The following is a 14,674-nucleotide window of genomic DNA, read 5'->3' as shown; positions in this document are numbered from 1 at the left end:
TAAATTTCAAAGAATTATGAACCATAATCCCTAGATTTCTCTGTTCTACAACAGTACTCAGGGCTCTACCACTAATTGTACATATCCTGTCCCTGTTTGTTTTTAACAAAATGCAGTACCTCATGTTTATCCAAACTAAATGCTTCCACTGTGATTTAACTATTTCCAGACAAGGGATACGATGCTGCTCGTTATACTGTCCTTGGCTTTTTTTTCCAGAGGTCTTAAAGGAGAGAGACTACAAAGTCTAAGTTTGAAGGGTTTTAGGGCCAGTTTGATTATGGCTAACAGATACTGTCTAAGGCAAAAGCTTTCAAGTTTTTAAAAAATACACCTGTGCAATGAAAGGGGAGTGGCCAGTTCTCCCAGCTCAGCCTTACTCTGGTTCGATTTGGTTTTTGGCAGTCAGACAGTTTGGAAGCTGCTGGACCCAAAGAAACCAGTCCATGTTTGTTTGTTCTTGCATGCTCAGGTGTCTCTCCTGTGCAATCATTTGGAACAGTGTATTAAGTTGGTATAATCTGTTGGGTTTTTGGATAGATTAAGGTATTCTGTTTTGTTTTTTTTGTGTTTCATTAATCTTGTAAATTCTGTTTTGCTTAAAACTAGCTGGTTTGACCAGCTGCATCCTTCCTGGAATATCTACATTATGCCTTTAAAATAACTAGCAAAGTTAGGGTCTGGGTTATGTTCTTGAACTGTTTTGAGGTGGACTGGCCTGGTCCATACCATGGAGGCAATGAGATAAACTAACTTGAGGTGATCTGGAGTGGACTTGACCACCAGCTTGGTCTCCCTTTTGAATGCCTAAAATGTTTGGCATTGTATTGAAGGCAATGGTAAAGTTGGGAGCACATCATTTGTAGAATTTATAATCAACTTAATATCAGTCTTTGGTTTTAAGCTGACATAATTAATTATCCAGGCCTCCTTATGAATGGATAGATTTGAACAACAATTGTTGTTCAGGAAGCAGTGTTGGAAACTGAGTGCAAGATGATGAATTTTGTACAACCTCCAGGGCATGATAAAACCTTGGTCCAGCTGTATTTAATTCGAAATGTAGCTGTACCTCTTTAGTCAAACTACTCCTGTTTTATTTGGCATCTGGTGCAGCTCTTTGCACCAGAAGAACATTAGTAACATATCAGTCTTGTTGACTCAACATTGTACATCTCTTTAGATGCTTGGAACTTAGTAGTAACTGATGTACAGTAACTGTTTTTAAACTGGAGAGGACATTTTGCAGTAGAAATAATTGGCCAATCAGTGTTACTCTTGTGTTGGTTCACTCAGTACCTATTCACATCGATCAATAAATTTTGCTTTTTCTGAACATGTTTTGTTTTCCCTTGTAAAAGCTATAATGAATTCTGATATCATTAGTTTTTGGGAGGGCATTCTGTGTTTTAATCATATCTTGCACTGTAGACTGGTAAATGCAGTTCCTTGGTAGCGTTGTGCCTTCTAGTTCTTGCTCAGCAGGCAACACAAATTATTTCTTTTTGTTTACTGGATGATCTTGGCAAAGCCCCAATTTCAGCCCATTGTGGTTTTCCTGTGAAGTTGGTGCATCGTCTTGAACCTTGTGCAGCAAGTTGGCAGATTCCACGATGTTGACTTCATAATTTGAATATCCAATATTCCTTTTAACCATTTTTGGCGGTGTTTAAAATAGTTATTCACTTATCACAGTTCCCTTTGTAGAGAAGGGGGGGAAATTGGCAAGCTTTTACTTTAAACAAATTCATTTTTAAGTTGCAAATTCAGACACCACATCTGGAACACGAGACTTGCAAAACAGGACAACCGTTGTCTGGTAAAATAAGAGGAAAGTGCAGATGCTGAAAATTTAAAATTTTAAGTGGTGAAACCCGTCAGGTCCAGCAGGATCGGGAGAGAGAAGTTAACGTTTCTGAGCCTTGTATCAAAACTGTAATGGTCTAAAAACTTTTTTATACTGTTTTCAAAATAGGAAGATGTGAATGGAACAGTGAGGGTGCACAGAACATTAAATAGAGGTAGTACTAATAGTAGACGAGAGGTGTTGATGCAAAACAGGTCTTAATGGTAGGATATGGGTTAGCTTTGAAAGCAAACGTGTGCAAATAAGACGGTTATGCCAGGTTGTGGAAGGTGCTGGTATGCTGAAGGGAAGGTAATCCTAATGAAGGAGTGTTCATGCTGTGAAGTGTTTGTCGTCAAAGATGTGTAGTGCCAAAGTGGTAAATGCGTGCTGTTCCTCCAGCCTGCATTTGGCTCTGCAGGAGCACTACAGTGAGCTGAAGACAAATGTTAGCACAAGAGCATTCTCTGGTACATATCTTTGAAATTGAGCAATGTTCAATAGGTTATTGATTGGGGGTGGGGCTTGGTGAGAAGAAAGAGAAGACGACCCATGAAATGCCAAAATTGGTATTGGTGTAAAATATTTTGTTCTTTCGCAATTAAGTAATACTTTTAGACTAGTTACAACTTTAAAGGCAATTTATCACATCCAGTAAGCACAACTGTTTTCTTCCCAAAATCAACACATGATTTGGTGTATTTTGGTCACTGTGGTGGCTACCCATTTAAACATGTTGTACTTGTGGTACTGAAGTGTTATTAACCTGCATAGTATACTTTATGTGCCAATGTGAGTCTCTCCTGAAATATTGGTCTTGGCACAAAATCAATGCAAAGACTGTATTTAGTTCGATCTTCTGAGCTTGTTAAATTTGACCAGTTGACATTTTGTTCCCAGTGAGTTCTCAGGTGATGTCGACGAGTTGGATGTCGGAGATGTTGTGGAATACAGTTTGTCAAAGGGCAAAGGGAACAAAGTGAGCGCTGAGAAAGTTGCCAAGATTACAACCGGTAAGAGCCAGGTGAACGCTCTGCATTTAAGAAAAGCTGTGTAACCTAAAGGCTGGAATTCACTGTCTGATTTGATGGAGGCAGGAACCCTGAACTTGTTTAAAAGGTACCTGGAAAAGTATTTAATTGCTGTGAACATTAAAGACTTCCAGCCAGCTGCTGGACAGTGAGTATGGAATGGGCTCTTAGTTTTCACCTTCTGCCAGTACAGACATAGTAGGCTGAGTTTCATTTTGTTCTAACCTTTTGCTATGGTTCTAACTTTCATTGCCTCCAATCTGATCAGTTTTTATAGCAGTAGAGAATCTATTTTTGTAATGGCATCAAATAACTGTTAGAATTGTAACAATGTGGACTTGAGTGATACAAAACTTGAAGCTAAACTGTTTGGCTGGGCTTAGCAGAGCTATGATTTTGGGGTCTTCCACAGTTGTAAGGGCCAACCAAAAATGCTACAAATAATGCAGGTGGGGACAGGCTGGTTAACTCTGGTGAATTAAAACTTTAGCAAACCTTGAGGTATTGATATTGATACTTGCAGTGATCATGGAGTTTTTCTTTGTTTTAAAGAAAAGGTTAAATCTCATAAGTGCTAATTTTACTGGAACACCTTGGCGTTTAACTAGTTACAAGTGTATATGAGGGGCATTCAAAAAGTGACTGCAATGCATAATACTAAACAAATGCAAATGGATGTAAAGAATCTGTAGAGGCTACTATTTTGTATCTGATTCAGTATAAATAGGATTTTCTGCATTGAAATTGAACTGGATTCTACAGTATGACTCTGCTTCTGTGTATTATTTGTCAATTTGGTATTTACTTCAAATTTTGTCTAGTTTAATTCATATAAGCATGACACTTCTATTTAAATATTTTTATATTCTCACACTGCCCACAAGTAATGATTTTTGGACATACTGAGCTATTCAGCTGAAGTTTCTATTTTTAGCACTACTGAAACCAGGTAAAATTAGTAAAGTGCTCAACAGTTACTACATGCAGTTCCTAAACAGAACATTCCTACCTTTTTTACTGTTTGGGTGTTTAATTTAGTAACAAATATATTGATCAGCTGAAATTTGTAATGTTGCATGTTATGGTCTTGCAATTTGGAGTCCTTTGCACAATTGTCATTTTTATTTGATAGAAATGAAGTGACATGAATACACCACAGGATGAGAAGAAATAACTTAGTATTTTGAAATCTTGCCACCTTATACAGGATGTTAACAGCGGAGATTCAGTGATCGTAACACCTTTAAATGTCTAGGACTAGTGGTTAGGTTCTTGTCAGAAATGGTCATTGTCTTGTGTTTGTGTGGTGCAACCATCACTCACCACTTCAAGTGTTCAAAAAGTAATCAAAATGTCTCTTCTGAATTTACATTGGTTTTAGGGGTTCTTGGTTATCTCCCTGATATGCCTTTCATGCATGGCTCTTGATGATAAAAATGAAAATCCTGTTATTGAATCAAGTAATTTTAAAGATCTCAGCCCTTTTTTTAAAAGGACTCTGAAATATCTTTGTTCAGCTGAACTCAAGTCTTCAAATGAGTATTATGATCCTGCTTGTCTTCATTAGACAAGTCTGATACCTGACTCAAATCTGGCTTGAGATAACAACATTATTTGAAGCGGTCTTTCAAACCTAAGGTTTGACTTTACTAAGAATTCTGGGTAATCCAACAGGGTGGACAGGGAGAGAGTTGGGGCTGTAAGAGCTCCTTTGTTGAGATATTGTAGGTGTTGGAGCTGATTTCTGGGAATTCCGGGAGCAGTAATTACTGTTTGATAAGCTGTTGCATTGTTTTGGAATTTAGCCGGGAGTGGGGGTCAAAACAATGGCACTTTAGAAAGGAGGAAGAGAGACAAAGGCAGAGACCACATGGTCAAAGTCAGTGAAAGAAACTACACTGCTGTCTGACACAGCAGTGAATCAGCACAGCTACTGTCTTTTGCTGCTAGAGTTAAAGTATTTCTGGACATTGGAGTGCATCTAAGAAAAATGAACAAACAGTGAAAATCACAGCTGACCTTTTTGAGGAACCCGGTGTGGAAGAGCTCACAGCACAAGAGCAGATAGTTGCATGGTTCAAATGTAATCTTGCTTTATTTTAAATCTACAATAGTGAGTAAAGTAGGTACTTATTGGTTCTGTTTTATAGACATCTGTCTCTTGATGGAAATTTGAAACTATAAATCATAAGTACTAAGTTAGCCTGGAGCAGGTCTTTTGGGCAAGAAGGCTGCTATTTTCTGGTTCTGCAGATTTAAGTGCAAAGATGGCGTACAATAGTGATGTGCTCTTCCTGTCGGATGAGGAAGATTAGGGAGTGTTTCCTTGTTACTGATGATGTCGACAGTAAGTATTTGGATGTGAATCCCTGTCAGATTGCAGGGACTGGTTGGAGGGTCAATTAGAAACAGTGAGGAATTTACCGGAGCTGGGGGTGTGATGGATGGCAGTTATAGGAAGGGGGGGAAAAACCCCACAGATACAGTTTGATGGGTTACCTCCAGGAAAGGTAGGAGAGGGAGGCAGGTAGTGCAGGAGTCTCCTGTGGCTATCCCCATTTCAAACAAGTATGCTGTTTTGGAAAATATAGGGGGTGATGAACTCTTAGGGGAATGGAGCATGAACAGCCAAGTTCCTGGTACTGAGACTGGCTCTAATGGAGCAAGGGGTACATCGGATTCAAAGTTGTGATAGGAGACCGTGTAGTCAAGGGTGCAACTGTTTCTGCAGCTGGCAGTGACCAGTCAGAATGTTTTGTTACCTCCCTGGTGCCTGTATCAAGAATATATGAATGTGTAGACCATTCTCAAAAGGGAATGGGACCAGCAGGAGGTTGTTGTACACATTTAGAGCTAGTGATGTAGGAAGGAAAAAGGATGAGATTCTGAATGTAGAATATAGGAAGTTTTTGCAAGAATTTAAAAAGGAGGAGCTTCTCTAGGGTAATGATATCTGGGTTGCTCCCGGTGCCACAAGCTAATGAGGGTAGGAATAGGAGAATAGAGTAGATGAATGCGTGGCTGAGGAGCTGGTGTGAGAGAGAAGGGTTCACATTTTTGGATCATCGGAATCTCTGTTGTTGGGTAGAAGTGATATGTACAAGGATGGATTGCACCTGAGTTGGAGGAGGACAAATATGCTGGCAGGGAGGTTTGCTAGAGCTGTTCAGGGGGATTTGAACTATAAGGTGGAGGGGGTGGCATTCAGAAGTAGAAGGAGCTCCACCTGGGAGCAAGTCAAACAGCCAAGGCAGGCAGGAATAAAGCAGAGAACTAGGTAGGACTAATAAATTAAACTGCATTTGTTCCAATGCAAGAGGCCTAACTGGAAGGCAGATGAATTCAGGGCGTGGTTATGAACATGGGACTGGGATATCATGGTAATAAGAGATTTGGCTCAGGGATTGGGTGTTATGAAGGTGTGTACTGTAACTTTAAAAATTTTTTGGATATTGCAACAAATACTAAACAAAATAATTTGAAACAATACAAAGAAACCCACTAATTTCTAGCTAAATCATGACGGTGGTAGTAGTAATAATAATAACATAGCTCAACAAAACAAAGTATTAACGCTCTACCAGTGAGAGCATAAATTTATACATATTCATGTGTTTGTAGTTCTTCCTCTCTGGATAACTGATTCATTAAACAGAATTGTCATGGCTGTATAAGTGAGACGGGCCTGTAGGAAGCAGTCCTCTGGGGCCTTCCCTTTTTTTTCTGGGATGAGGGGTGTTCACCTCTCTAAGATGGCCGGTGGAGGCCACGACTACATGAGTCGTTAAACATCGGTCCTGACAGTATACTTAAATTCCTTTATAGAACTCACTGGGGAGCCCGTCGGGACCAGGTGCCTTTCCATTCTGAAGCTGCCTCACTGCCTCCTGCACCTCTTGCACCGACAACAGGGCATTAAGGAGAAACTATTGTTTAGGGGTCACTTCTGGAAGGTCCAAATCCTTAAAAAGGACTCCATCCGAACCAGCCCATCGTCACAGCTTTCAGACTGGTATAGTTTGGAGTAAAATTTCCAAAATACCTTGTTAATATTTTTAGAATCATGGATTAAATTTCCAGTATTTTCGCTGATTGAGATAATGGCTTGGGAAGCATTCCTTTTCCTGGCAAGATACGCTCAACATTTGCACAGATTATCCCCATGTTCAAACAGCCTTTGTTTTGCAAATGTAAGGCAGAAAGGAATTCCGTAAACTTGCTATCCTTGAAGATGAAGGGATCCATTTGCCAGTGCCTTGAACCTACTGTAGTATCCTTACTCTTGACCATTAGAGACATTGGGGCATGAGAAATAGTGATGTTGCCAATTGTACATGACACCACTGATCCCAAATGCGCTGCAGGGGTCCAAAAGAGATCCATCCTGGGAAGGCTTTTGTGTGGATTTGAGAAAAACGTAAAATCCCTGCCAGTAGGGTGAAGGTGCTTCCAAACATCTACTAATCCTAGTTCAAGACACCAATCCCTAAATTGCCCAAGTTGAATGGGGAGTGGGTAAATTCCTCTAATCAGTGCCTTTGGCCCTGATGTTTCCACTTTTGGTGCACATAGTTTTTGAAAGTTTTGTAGGTTTTAACTGTTGTAATTTGTAATGTGTTTTATGGACTTTATGAAGCTCAGTGATTCGTAGTTAGAGTTCTCCCTCGAGTCTAAATGGTGCTACAGAAGGTTATGGCAAAGGATGTGTTCAAGTGGAACATTAAGAGGAGTTACTCGCTGGTCAAAAGGAAGAAGGTACTTTTCAGTCTTAAAAGGGAGGGGATGGATGATGCCTTGTTGCAACACATCTAGATGATGCAGAGCATCTGAAACTGCAACAGAATGGGTATGACTGGGTTTATTTCTTATCTTTCAATATGAGAATTAAGGGGGGGGGGAGGAACGAGATACTTGTTAGGAAGAATCTCTCGTATAAATTATGAGTATATTAAAGAGACACGAGAGATTTGTAATCCTTAAAGCTTTGAATGGGAAAGAATATAGGATCTTAAATGTTTATTATCCCACAACCCACCCACTCAAGTACTAAACTGGTTAACCTCATCTCAGCATATTATGGTAGCGGGTGATTTTCATTATGTAATAGACCCTATGGTAAATACATTGCCTGTCTTTTCAGTCATCCAACTTAAGTCAGCGTGTGCACAAAGTTCCTCACTTCCTCTGACAAGTCAAATAAATGTACAGATCTATTACAATCTTAGTACTGGATCCCAAGTGCAGTCAGTCTCCTATTGGTGCTGTCATAGGCCTTCCTTTTCCTCATCACTGCTGCCGAAAAGTCTGGGAAAAACATGACCCTGGAGCCCTCTGATCCTTCCCTTGGACTCTGGAAGCTTCCACGACTCTGTTTGTCTTTATAATGATGGAACTGTACCAGGACAGGGTGAAGGTGCTGTCCATTCCTGGCCTTCGTGCTGTGATCCAGTGGGTGCCCTCAATCTTTATCCTGCAGAGAGCTACTTCTCAAAGAATGCCACTGGCTGCTCATAGTCTGTCCCCCCTGGCATGCCAAAAATGCAAAGTTTCTTTCTTCTGCCCTTGTTCTCAAGGTCATCCACAGATCCAGCAAACCATGGACCTGGTTTCCATGGCATCGATCCAACTCTTGGATGAGTCAGCCTCTGCCTCCACCTCTGTGGCCTGGCGCTCTGGCTCATCACTCCTTTTCCCCAGGTCTTGCAGCATAGCAGAGATCGGGGCCAGCTTTACCTCTTTTCTTCAATCCACTCCGAGGCCTATGAGATTTGGCAAGCTCCCCAACCAAGGTCTGGTGAGTAAGCAAGCCCACTGTTTCAGTGTGCTGGGCCATGGCTTCAGCCCTGGGCGAACCTCCTACTTTTGGCACTCTCCCTCAGCAAAAACGAAGGTAAGTAAAATTTTCAGGCTCTGCAGCTCTTTTACTCAGAGAAACATGGATGGGACGGGCTCTACCTCCGTCCAGCCGATGTGACGTGGAGCCCAGCAAATGCAATCCTCTTGGGTCACCAGCATCTTGGATCCCCCCCCCCCCATACTGTACCTTTAAGAGCGAGTAAATGCTGCTCTGACCTGAGAGATTACAAGATTGGGGCTGCCATAGGGTTAAGGGTTCTGATAGAGAGGAATTTAAATGTGTAGAAGAAAATATTCTGTTCTGATTCAGTATGTGGATGTACCTACTAGAGCAGGTGCAAAACATTTCCTCCTCTTGAAGAAGTAAGGTAGGGCAAATGACTGAGGTGTCATTGGGGAGTACTTTGGGCCAGTGACCATAATTCTAGTTTTAAAACCGTGATGGAAAGGGATAGACAGGATTGAAAAGTTAAATTTCTAAATTGGAGGATAGCCAATTTTGACCATATTAGGCAAGCACTTTCAAAAGTTGATTGGGGATGGATGTTCGCAAGTAAAAAGTCAGCTGGAAAATGGGAAGTCTTCAAAAATGAGAGTCCAGAGGCAGTGTGTTCCTGTTGGGGTGAAAGGCAAGGCTGGTAGGTATAGGGAATGCTGAATGACCAGAGAAATTGAGGTTTTGGTCAAGAAAGAGGAAGCATATGTCAGATATAGACAGCAGAGATAGGGTGAATCCTTAAAGAATAAAGGCGGTAGCAGTATACTTGAGAGGGATATCAAGGGGCAAATTAGGGGACGAGTGTGCTTTGGCAAATATGGTTAAGGAGAACCCAGAGGGACTTTATAAATACCTTAAGGACAACAGGATAATTGGGGAGAGAATAGGACCTCTCAAAGATCAAGGCAACCTATGTGTGGAACCACAGAAGATTGGGGCGATATAAATGAGTATTTAGCATCAGTATCTACTGTGGAGAAGGACACGGAAGATATAGAATGTGGGGAAATAGATGGTGACATCTTGGGGGGGGGGGGTGGGGAATCAAGAGGTGGTGGTGCTGGATGCCTTAAAAGGCAGATATATCCTCAGGACCTGATCAGACGTATCCTAGAACTCTGTGGGAAGCTAGGGAAGTGATTGCTGGGCCCCTTGCTGGGATATTTGTATCAGCGAAAGTGATGGGTGAGGTGTCGGAAACCTGGAGGTTGGGTAACGTGGTGCCACAATTTAAGGTGGTAAGGAAAAGCAGGGGACTATAGATAGGTGAGCCTGACATTGGTGGTGGGTAAGTTGTTGGAGAGAATCCTGAGGGACAAGATTTACATGCATTTAGAAAGGCAAGGACTGATCAGGGATTGTCAGCAGCATGGCTTTGTATGTGGGAAGTAATGTCTGTCTAACTTGAAGTTTTTGAAGAAGTAACAGGATTGAGGGCAGAGCAGTGGATGTGATCTTTATGGACTTTGACAAGGTTCCCCATGGGAGACTGGTCAGCATGGTTAGATCACAGAATAGAGGGAGAACTATCCATTTGGATACAGAACTGGCTCAAAGGTAGAAGACAGTAGTGTTGGAGCGTTGTTTTTCAGACTGGAGGCCTGTGACCAGTAGTGTACCACAAGGCTCAGTGCTGGGTCCTATGCTTTCCTTCATTTGTATAAATAAATTGGATCTGAACGTAGGAAGTATAGTTAGTAAGTTTGCAGCTGACACCAAAATTGGAGGTGTAGTGGACAGCAAAGGTGGTTTTCTTTTTCTCCGAGTACAATGGGATCTTGATCAGATGGGCCAGTTTGCCGAAGAAAGATTTAAAAGAGGCGTACGAGCCAATGTTTACTTGCAGAGTGTGGTGTGTGTATGGAATGAGCTGCCAGGGGAAGTATTAGATTAGATTTTTTTTATTAGATTATTAGATTAGATTAGATTATTTACAGTATGGAAAAAGGCCCTTCGGCCCAACAAGTCCACACCGCCCCGCCGAAGCGTAACCCACCCATACCCCTACATTTACCCCTTACCTAACACTATGGACAATTTAGCATGGCCAATTCACCTGACCTGCACATCTTTGGACTGTGGGAGGAAACCGGAGCACCCGGAGGAAACCCACGCAGACACTGGGAGAACGTGCAAACTCCACACAGTCAGTCGCCTGAGGCGGGAACTGAACCCGGGTCTCTGGCGCTGTGAAGCAGCAGTGCTAACCACTGTGCCACCGTGCCGTCCAAGTAGTGGAGGCTGGTATAATTGCAGCATTTAAAAGGCATCTGGATGGTATATGAATAGAAGTGGTTTTTGAAGGATATGGGCCAAGTGTTGGTAAATGGGACTAGATTAACTTAGGGTATCTGGTCGGCATGGAAGCTTTGTACCAAAGGGTCTGTTTGCATATTGTGTATCTCTGACTCTGTTTATTTCAGTTTTTGCCCTGAGAATTTGGTAGCCTCCTCCGAGGTTAGTCACAAGTTAGAGCTTCTCAACATCAAAACAAAACTTTGAGGATTCTGTGAATATTGTGGTCTGGAGCTTTAAATTATTTGCACTGAGGTAACCTAATCCTAACTTGTGTAAACTCTTTCCTTTTTTTTTCAGGAGAAATTATTTCACATCTCTTGGGATCTTTGTAAACGAACAACAGCTTTTCAAACTGTTTTTCCTCCGAGCTCATTCTTGTAAACAGAAAGCAGAACATTCTTGTGAATGAAAATCCTCATTTGTGTGAACAGAAAGCCAACTAATGCTTAAGGGTTTACTTTGCTGATAAAACTTCCAGTGCAGGAGAAAAAAAATTGCCCAAGATTGACTCCTCCTGGTTTTTAGAAAAATCATATGGCTCCAGAAAGGTTGACTAACTACTAAACCTCCTCCTTACACGGGGACCCAAACCCACACTCGTTCAAAACTCAACAACTGAAATCAACATATTTTGTTCATCCATGGGATGTGGGTGGCGCTGGTGGCTAGGCCAGTGTTTATTGCTCATCTCCAATTGCCCAGAGGGCAGTTAAGAGTCAACCAGACTCTGTGGGTCTGGAGTTCGTGTGTAGGTCAGACCAGGTGAGGATAGCTGTTTCCTTCCCTAAAAGACATTAGTGAATCCAGTTGGGTTTTTCAACAATTGACAATCAGACTCTTAATTCCAGAATCTAAATTGAATTCAAATTCTACCATTAGCTGACATCCGTGTGCAAAATAGTATCTGCATGTGGTTCTAAGTTTACTGTACCTGTAACCCAGCAATAAGTTGTATGCTTTTAGGAGGAACACAATGGAAGGAGGTTGATATGAGAATCTGTAGCTTTGTCCAAGAGACTGTTGTGATGCTCCAGTAGCAAATCACTCAGACCCCTGAGTAAGATTCCCCAATTGGTTACGGTTGGGGGGAAGGGGGCGGTGCGTGAAGAGAGAAAAGAACTGGCTACAGTTTGGTACATGATCTGCAGGGATGGCTTGTTATTGAGCAGGGATCATCAGTTACCTTTGTAGTCATGAGAAAAATTGTCTATTTTGACTTGCCACTTTCATCTTTTGGTGTTGCTGTTTGAAGTTTTAGACTTGAAATTTCAAGTATCGCCAAACAGCTATTTGATTTGCAGCACAAACAAGGGAAATTTGGAGATTTCACTTTCATCTAAAATGTCGAAGCATTGTTGCATTTCAACACAGCATGAAACATTGTTGGCTTTTGTCTGAAATGTTTGCTCTGATCAGGTTAGATGACGAGGCCTTGGATCATTTTGTGTTGAAATCGAGGGTAATTCCAGAAAGGGTAAAACTGAACTACAAAGTACCCCGATTTCCCTCACTTAAAAATATTATGAAGGATGATTGCAAATCCCTCGTATCTGTCTTTTGGTCTCTTTTTAAAAAGCATTTTTGTTTCAGAATTGGTTTAAGATATCTTGGAAAGTTAGTTAGTGGAATTCTTACTTAGTTTGAATACCAGGTTTCTATTGCTTCTGCGTTTTATTGCTACCAGCTACCGATAATCGCATTGAACTACTTTAAATAAAAAGCCAGGCTGCTAATGTTGTGTTTTTTTTAAAAAACAGTGAATGGTCCCAGTGATGAAGTGTATCCGACTGTCTATACTGGTAAAGTGGTGAGGCCATTGCGCAGTGTGGATCCCCAACAGGCTGAATATCAGGGACTTATTGAGATTACAGAAGAAGGTGAGGTTATGTTGTGAATTTCTTGTAGCATGTTTGGACTCTGTGATTAATGTCTAAAACTATATTGAGCAATTAACTGAACATGATGCAGTCACTCCACTTTAGTGACCCTCTTCATTATTCTTACATTGGGTATGGATCATGTTAGCATTTGTTGCCCAAGCTAAGTTGCTGTTGAATTGTGGCTTGGTGGGTCATTTTAGAGGGAGTTTCAAAATGGGTCATGTCCAAACTAGGCCAGACTAAATGGATGGTAGATTTTGTTCCCTAAACGATATTAGTGAACCAGATGGATTTTTACAGCAATCAGTGAAGGTGAAATGGTTGTCATTAGAATAACTTTTCTGCATTGCTTTATTGAATTCAAATTTCACCATCTACCATGGTGGAATTCAGATCCACGTTCCCAAAACATTAAACTAGTAACCGTACTAAGGATAGTGACATTGCTACGAGACTAATGCCTCTCAATAATTATGGGTTTTGTTTAGGTTATAATTTGCACTTGTTTATGGACTTTTCTATTTCCATTTCTGTAAGCCCCCTCTCCATTTGATTCTAGCCTTTTGTCTCCTATCCATTGGTGTCTCTCATCTTTAGCAATTGGGGATGTCTTTTATTCCTTTTTAAGACTATTCTGCCATTCAATTAAATAATTACTAATCTGCAATCCAACTTCCAAACCTGCCATTGCTGTGTATTCATTTAATATATTTGGTTAACAAGAATTCATCAATCTCCTATTGAAAGTAACAATTTATTTCAAGTCAGTTGCTATTTTGTGGAAAAGTGTTCCAAATTTGTGTGTGAAGCTAGCTTCTAATTTCACTCCTGTTGGGTCTGCAATCTCAGATTCCCCAAATAGCTGAAACTGTTTTCTGTATAATTTAATATCCTAAACCTCTGCCAAATCATCCCTTTTACCACCTTGTACATACCAAGTTTGTGTAACTTCTCAAATTATTTTAATTCAGTCCAACTATTCTGTACATCTTGGCTAAATCTAGGCCGCAAGCTTTGCTGAAACCTTTACATTTCCATCTCTTGGGAATTGCCTCTTTGTAACCATCTTTTCATCTATGATTGCATTAATGTGAAGCATCTTTCAATATTTTGCTTTAAAATAGTTTTCTAAATTCTTGCAATATTTTTCTACTTAATTACAACATTTAAAAAGCATCTGGATGGGTACATGAATAGGAAAGGTTGAGAGGAAAACATGCCAAATGTCAGGAAGTGAGACTAGATCAGTTTAGGATATCTGGCACAAACAAGATGGACTCAAGGGTCTTTTTCTGTACTCTCCAACTCTGACTTTACTTCATTTGAATTGGAATGCCTGAAGATCTCATAAAGAAGCTACATTCCAAAGTAGAATGATATCTTTTAGTGCAGAAGTGTTTGTCAAAATTTGACATTTTGCAATTTCAGAACAAACATGACTGAAGTAATAGCATTTTATTTTGATCCTTAATTAATGGGCTGTCTGCTTGTAGTTGAGGTTTTTCTCTAGTCATCCACGCATGTGGTTGACTGACAGATCTGAGAAGATTTTGCCACTTGAGTCTCTTTGCTATCCCAAAAACCCTAGTATCACTTGGCTTGAATTTGCCACCTCCGTCTCTTCTTTGTTCAGAATAGCTCATGATTATGTCTTGGGTTTTGTGACTGTGGAATTCTTCTATCATTTCTGCTGCACTGAAGATGACTGTTGCCATGCCAAGAAGCCATTTTTAACGTACTAATCCAGAACTGTTCAGGTAGCTTT

General features: G+C 40.8%; 1 protein-coding gene across 1 annotated transcript in view; it reads left to right on the top strand.

Annotated features, from left to right (window-relative positions):
- Positions 1–14,674, top strand: part of csde1 (cold shock domain containing E1, RNA-binding) — a 106,683-nt gene that overhangs the window by 75,598 nt on the left and 16,411 nt on the right. Inside the window, exons 16-17 of the mRNA XM_043716248.1 lie at positions 2,747–2,859; positions 12,787–12,906. Of these exons, the coding sequence (XP_043572183.1) occupies positions 2,747–2,859; positions 12,787–12,906 (233 nt within the window). The remainder of the gene's footprint in view (positions 1–2,746; positions 2,860–12,786; positions 12,907–14,674) is intronic.

This window comes from Chiloscyllium plagiosum, chromosome 26 (assembly GCF_004010195.1).
Source record: "Chiloscyllium plagiosum isolate BGI_BamShark_2017 chromosome 26, ASM401019v2, whole genome shotgun sequence".
NCBI classification, from domain to species: domain Eukaryota; kingdom Metazoa; phylum Chordata; class Chondrichthyes; order Orectolobiformes; family Hemiscylliidae; genus Chiloscyllium; species Chiloscyllium plagiosum.
This window is presented reverse-complemented; position numbering and strand designations above follow the sequence as displayed.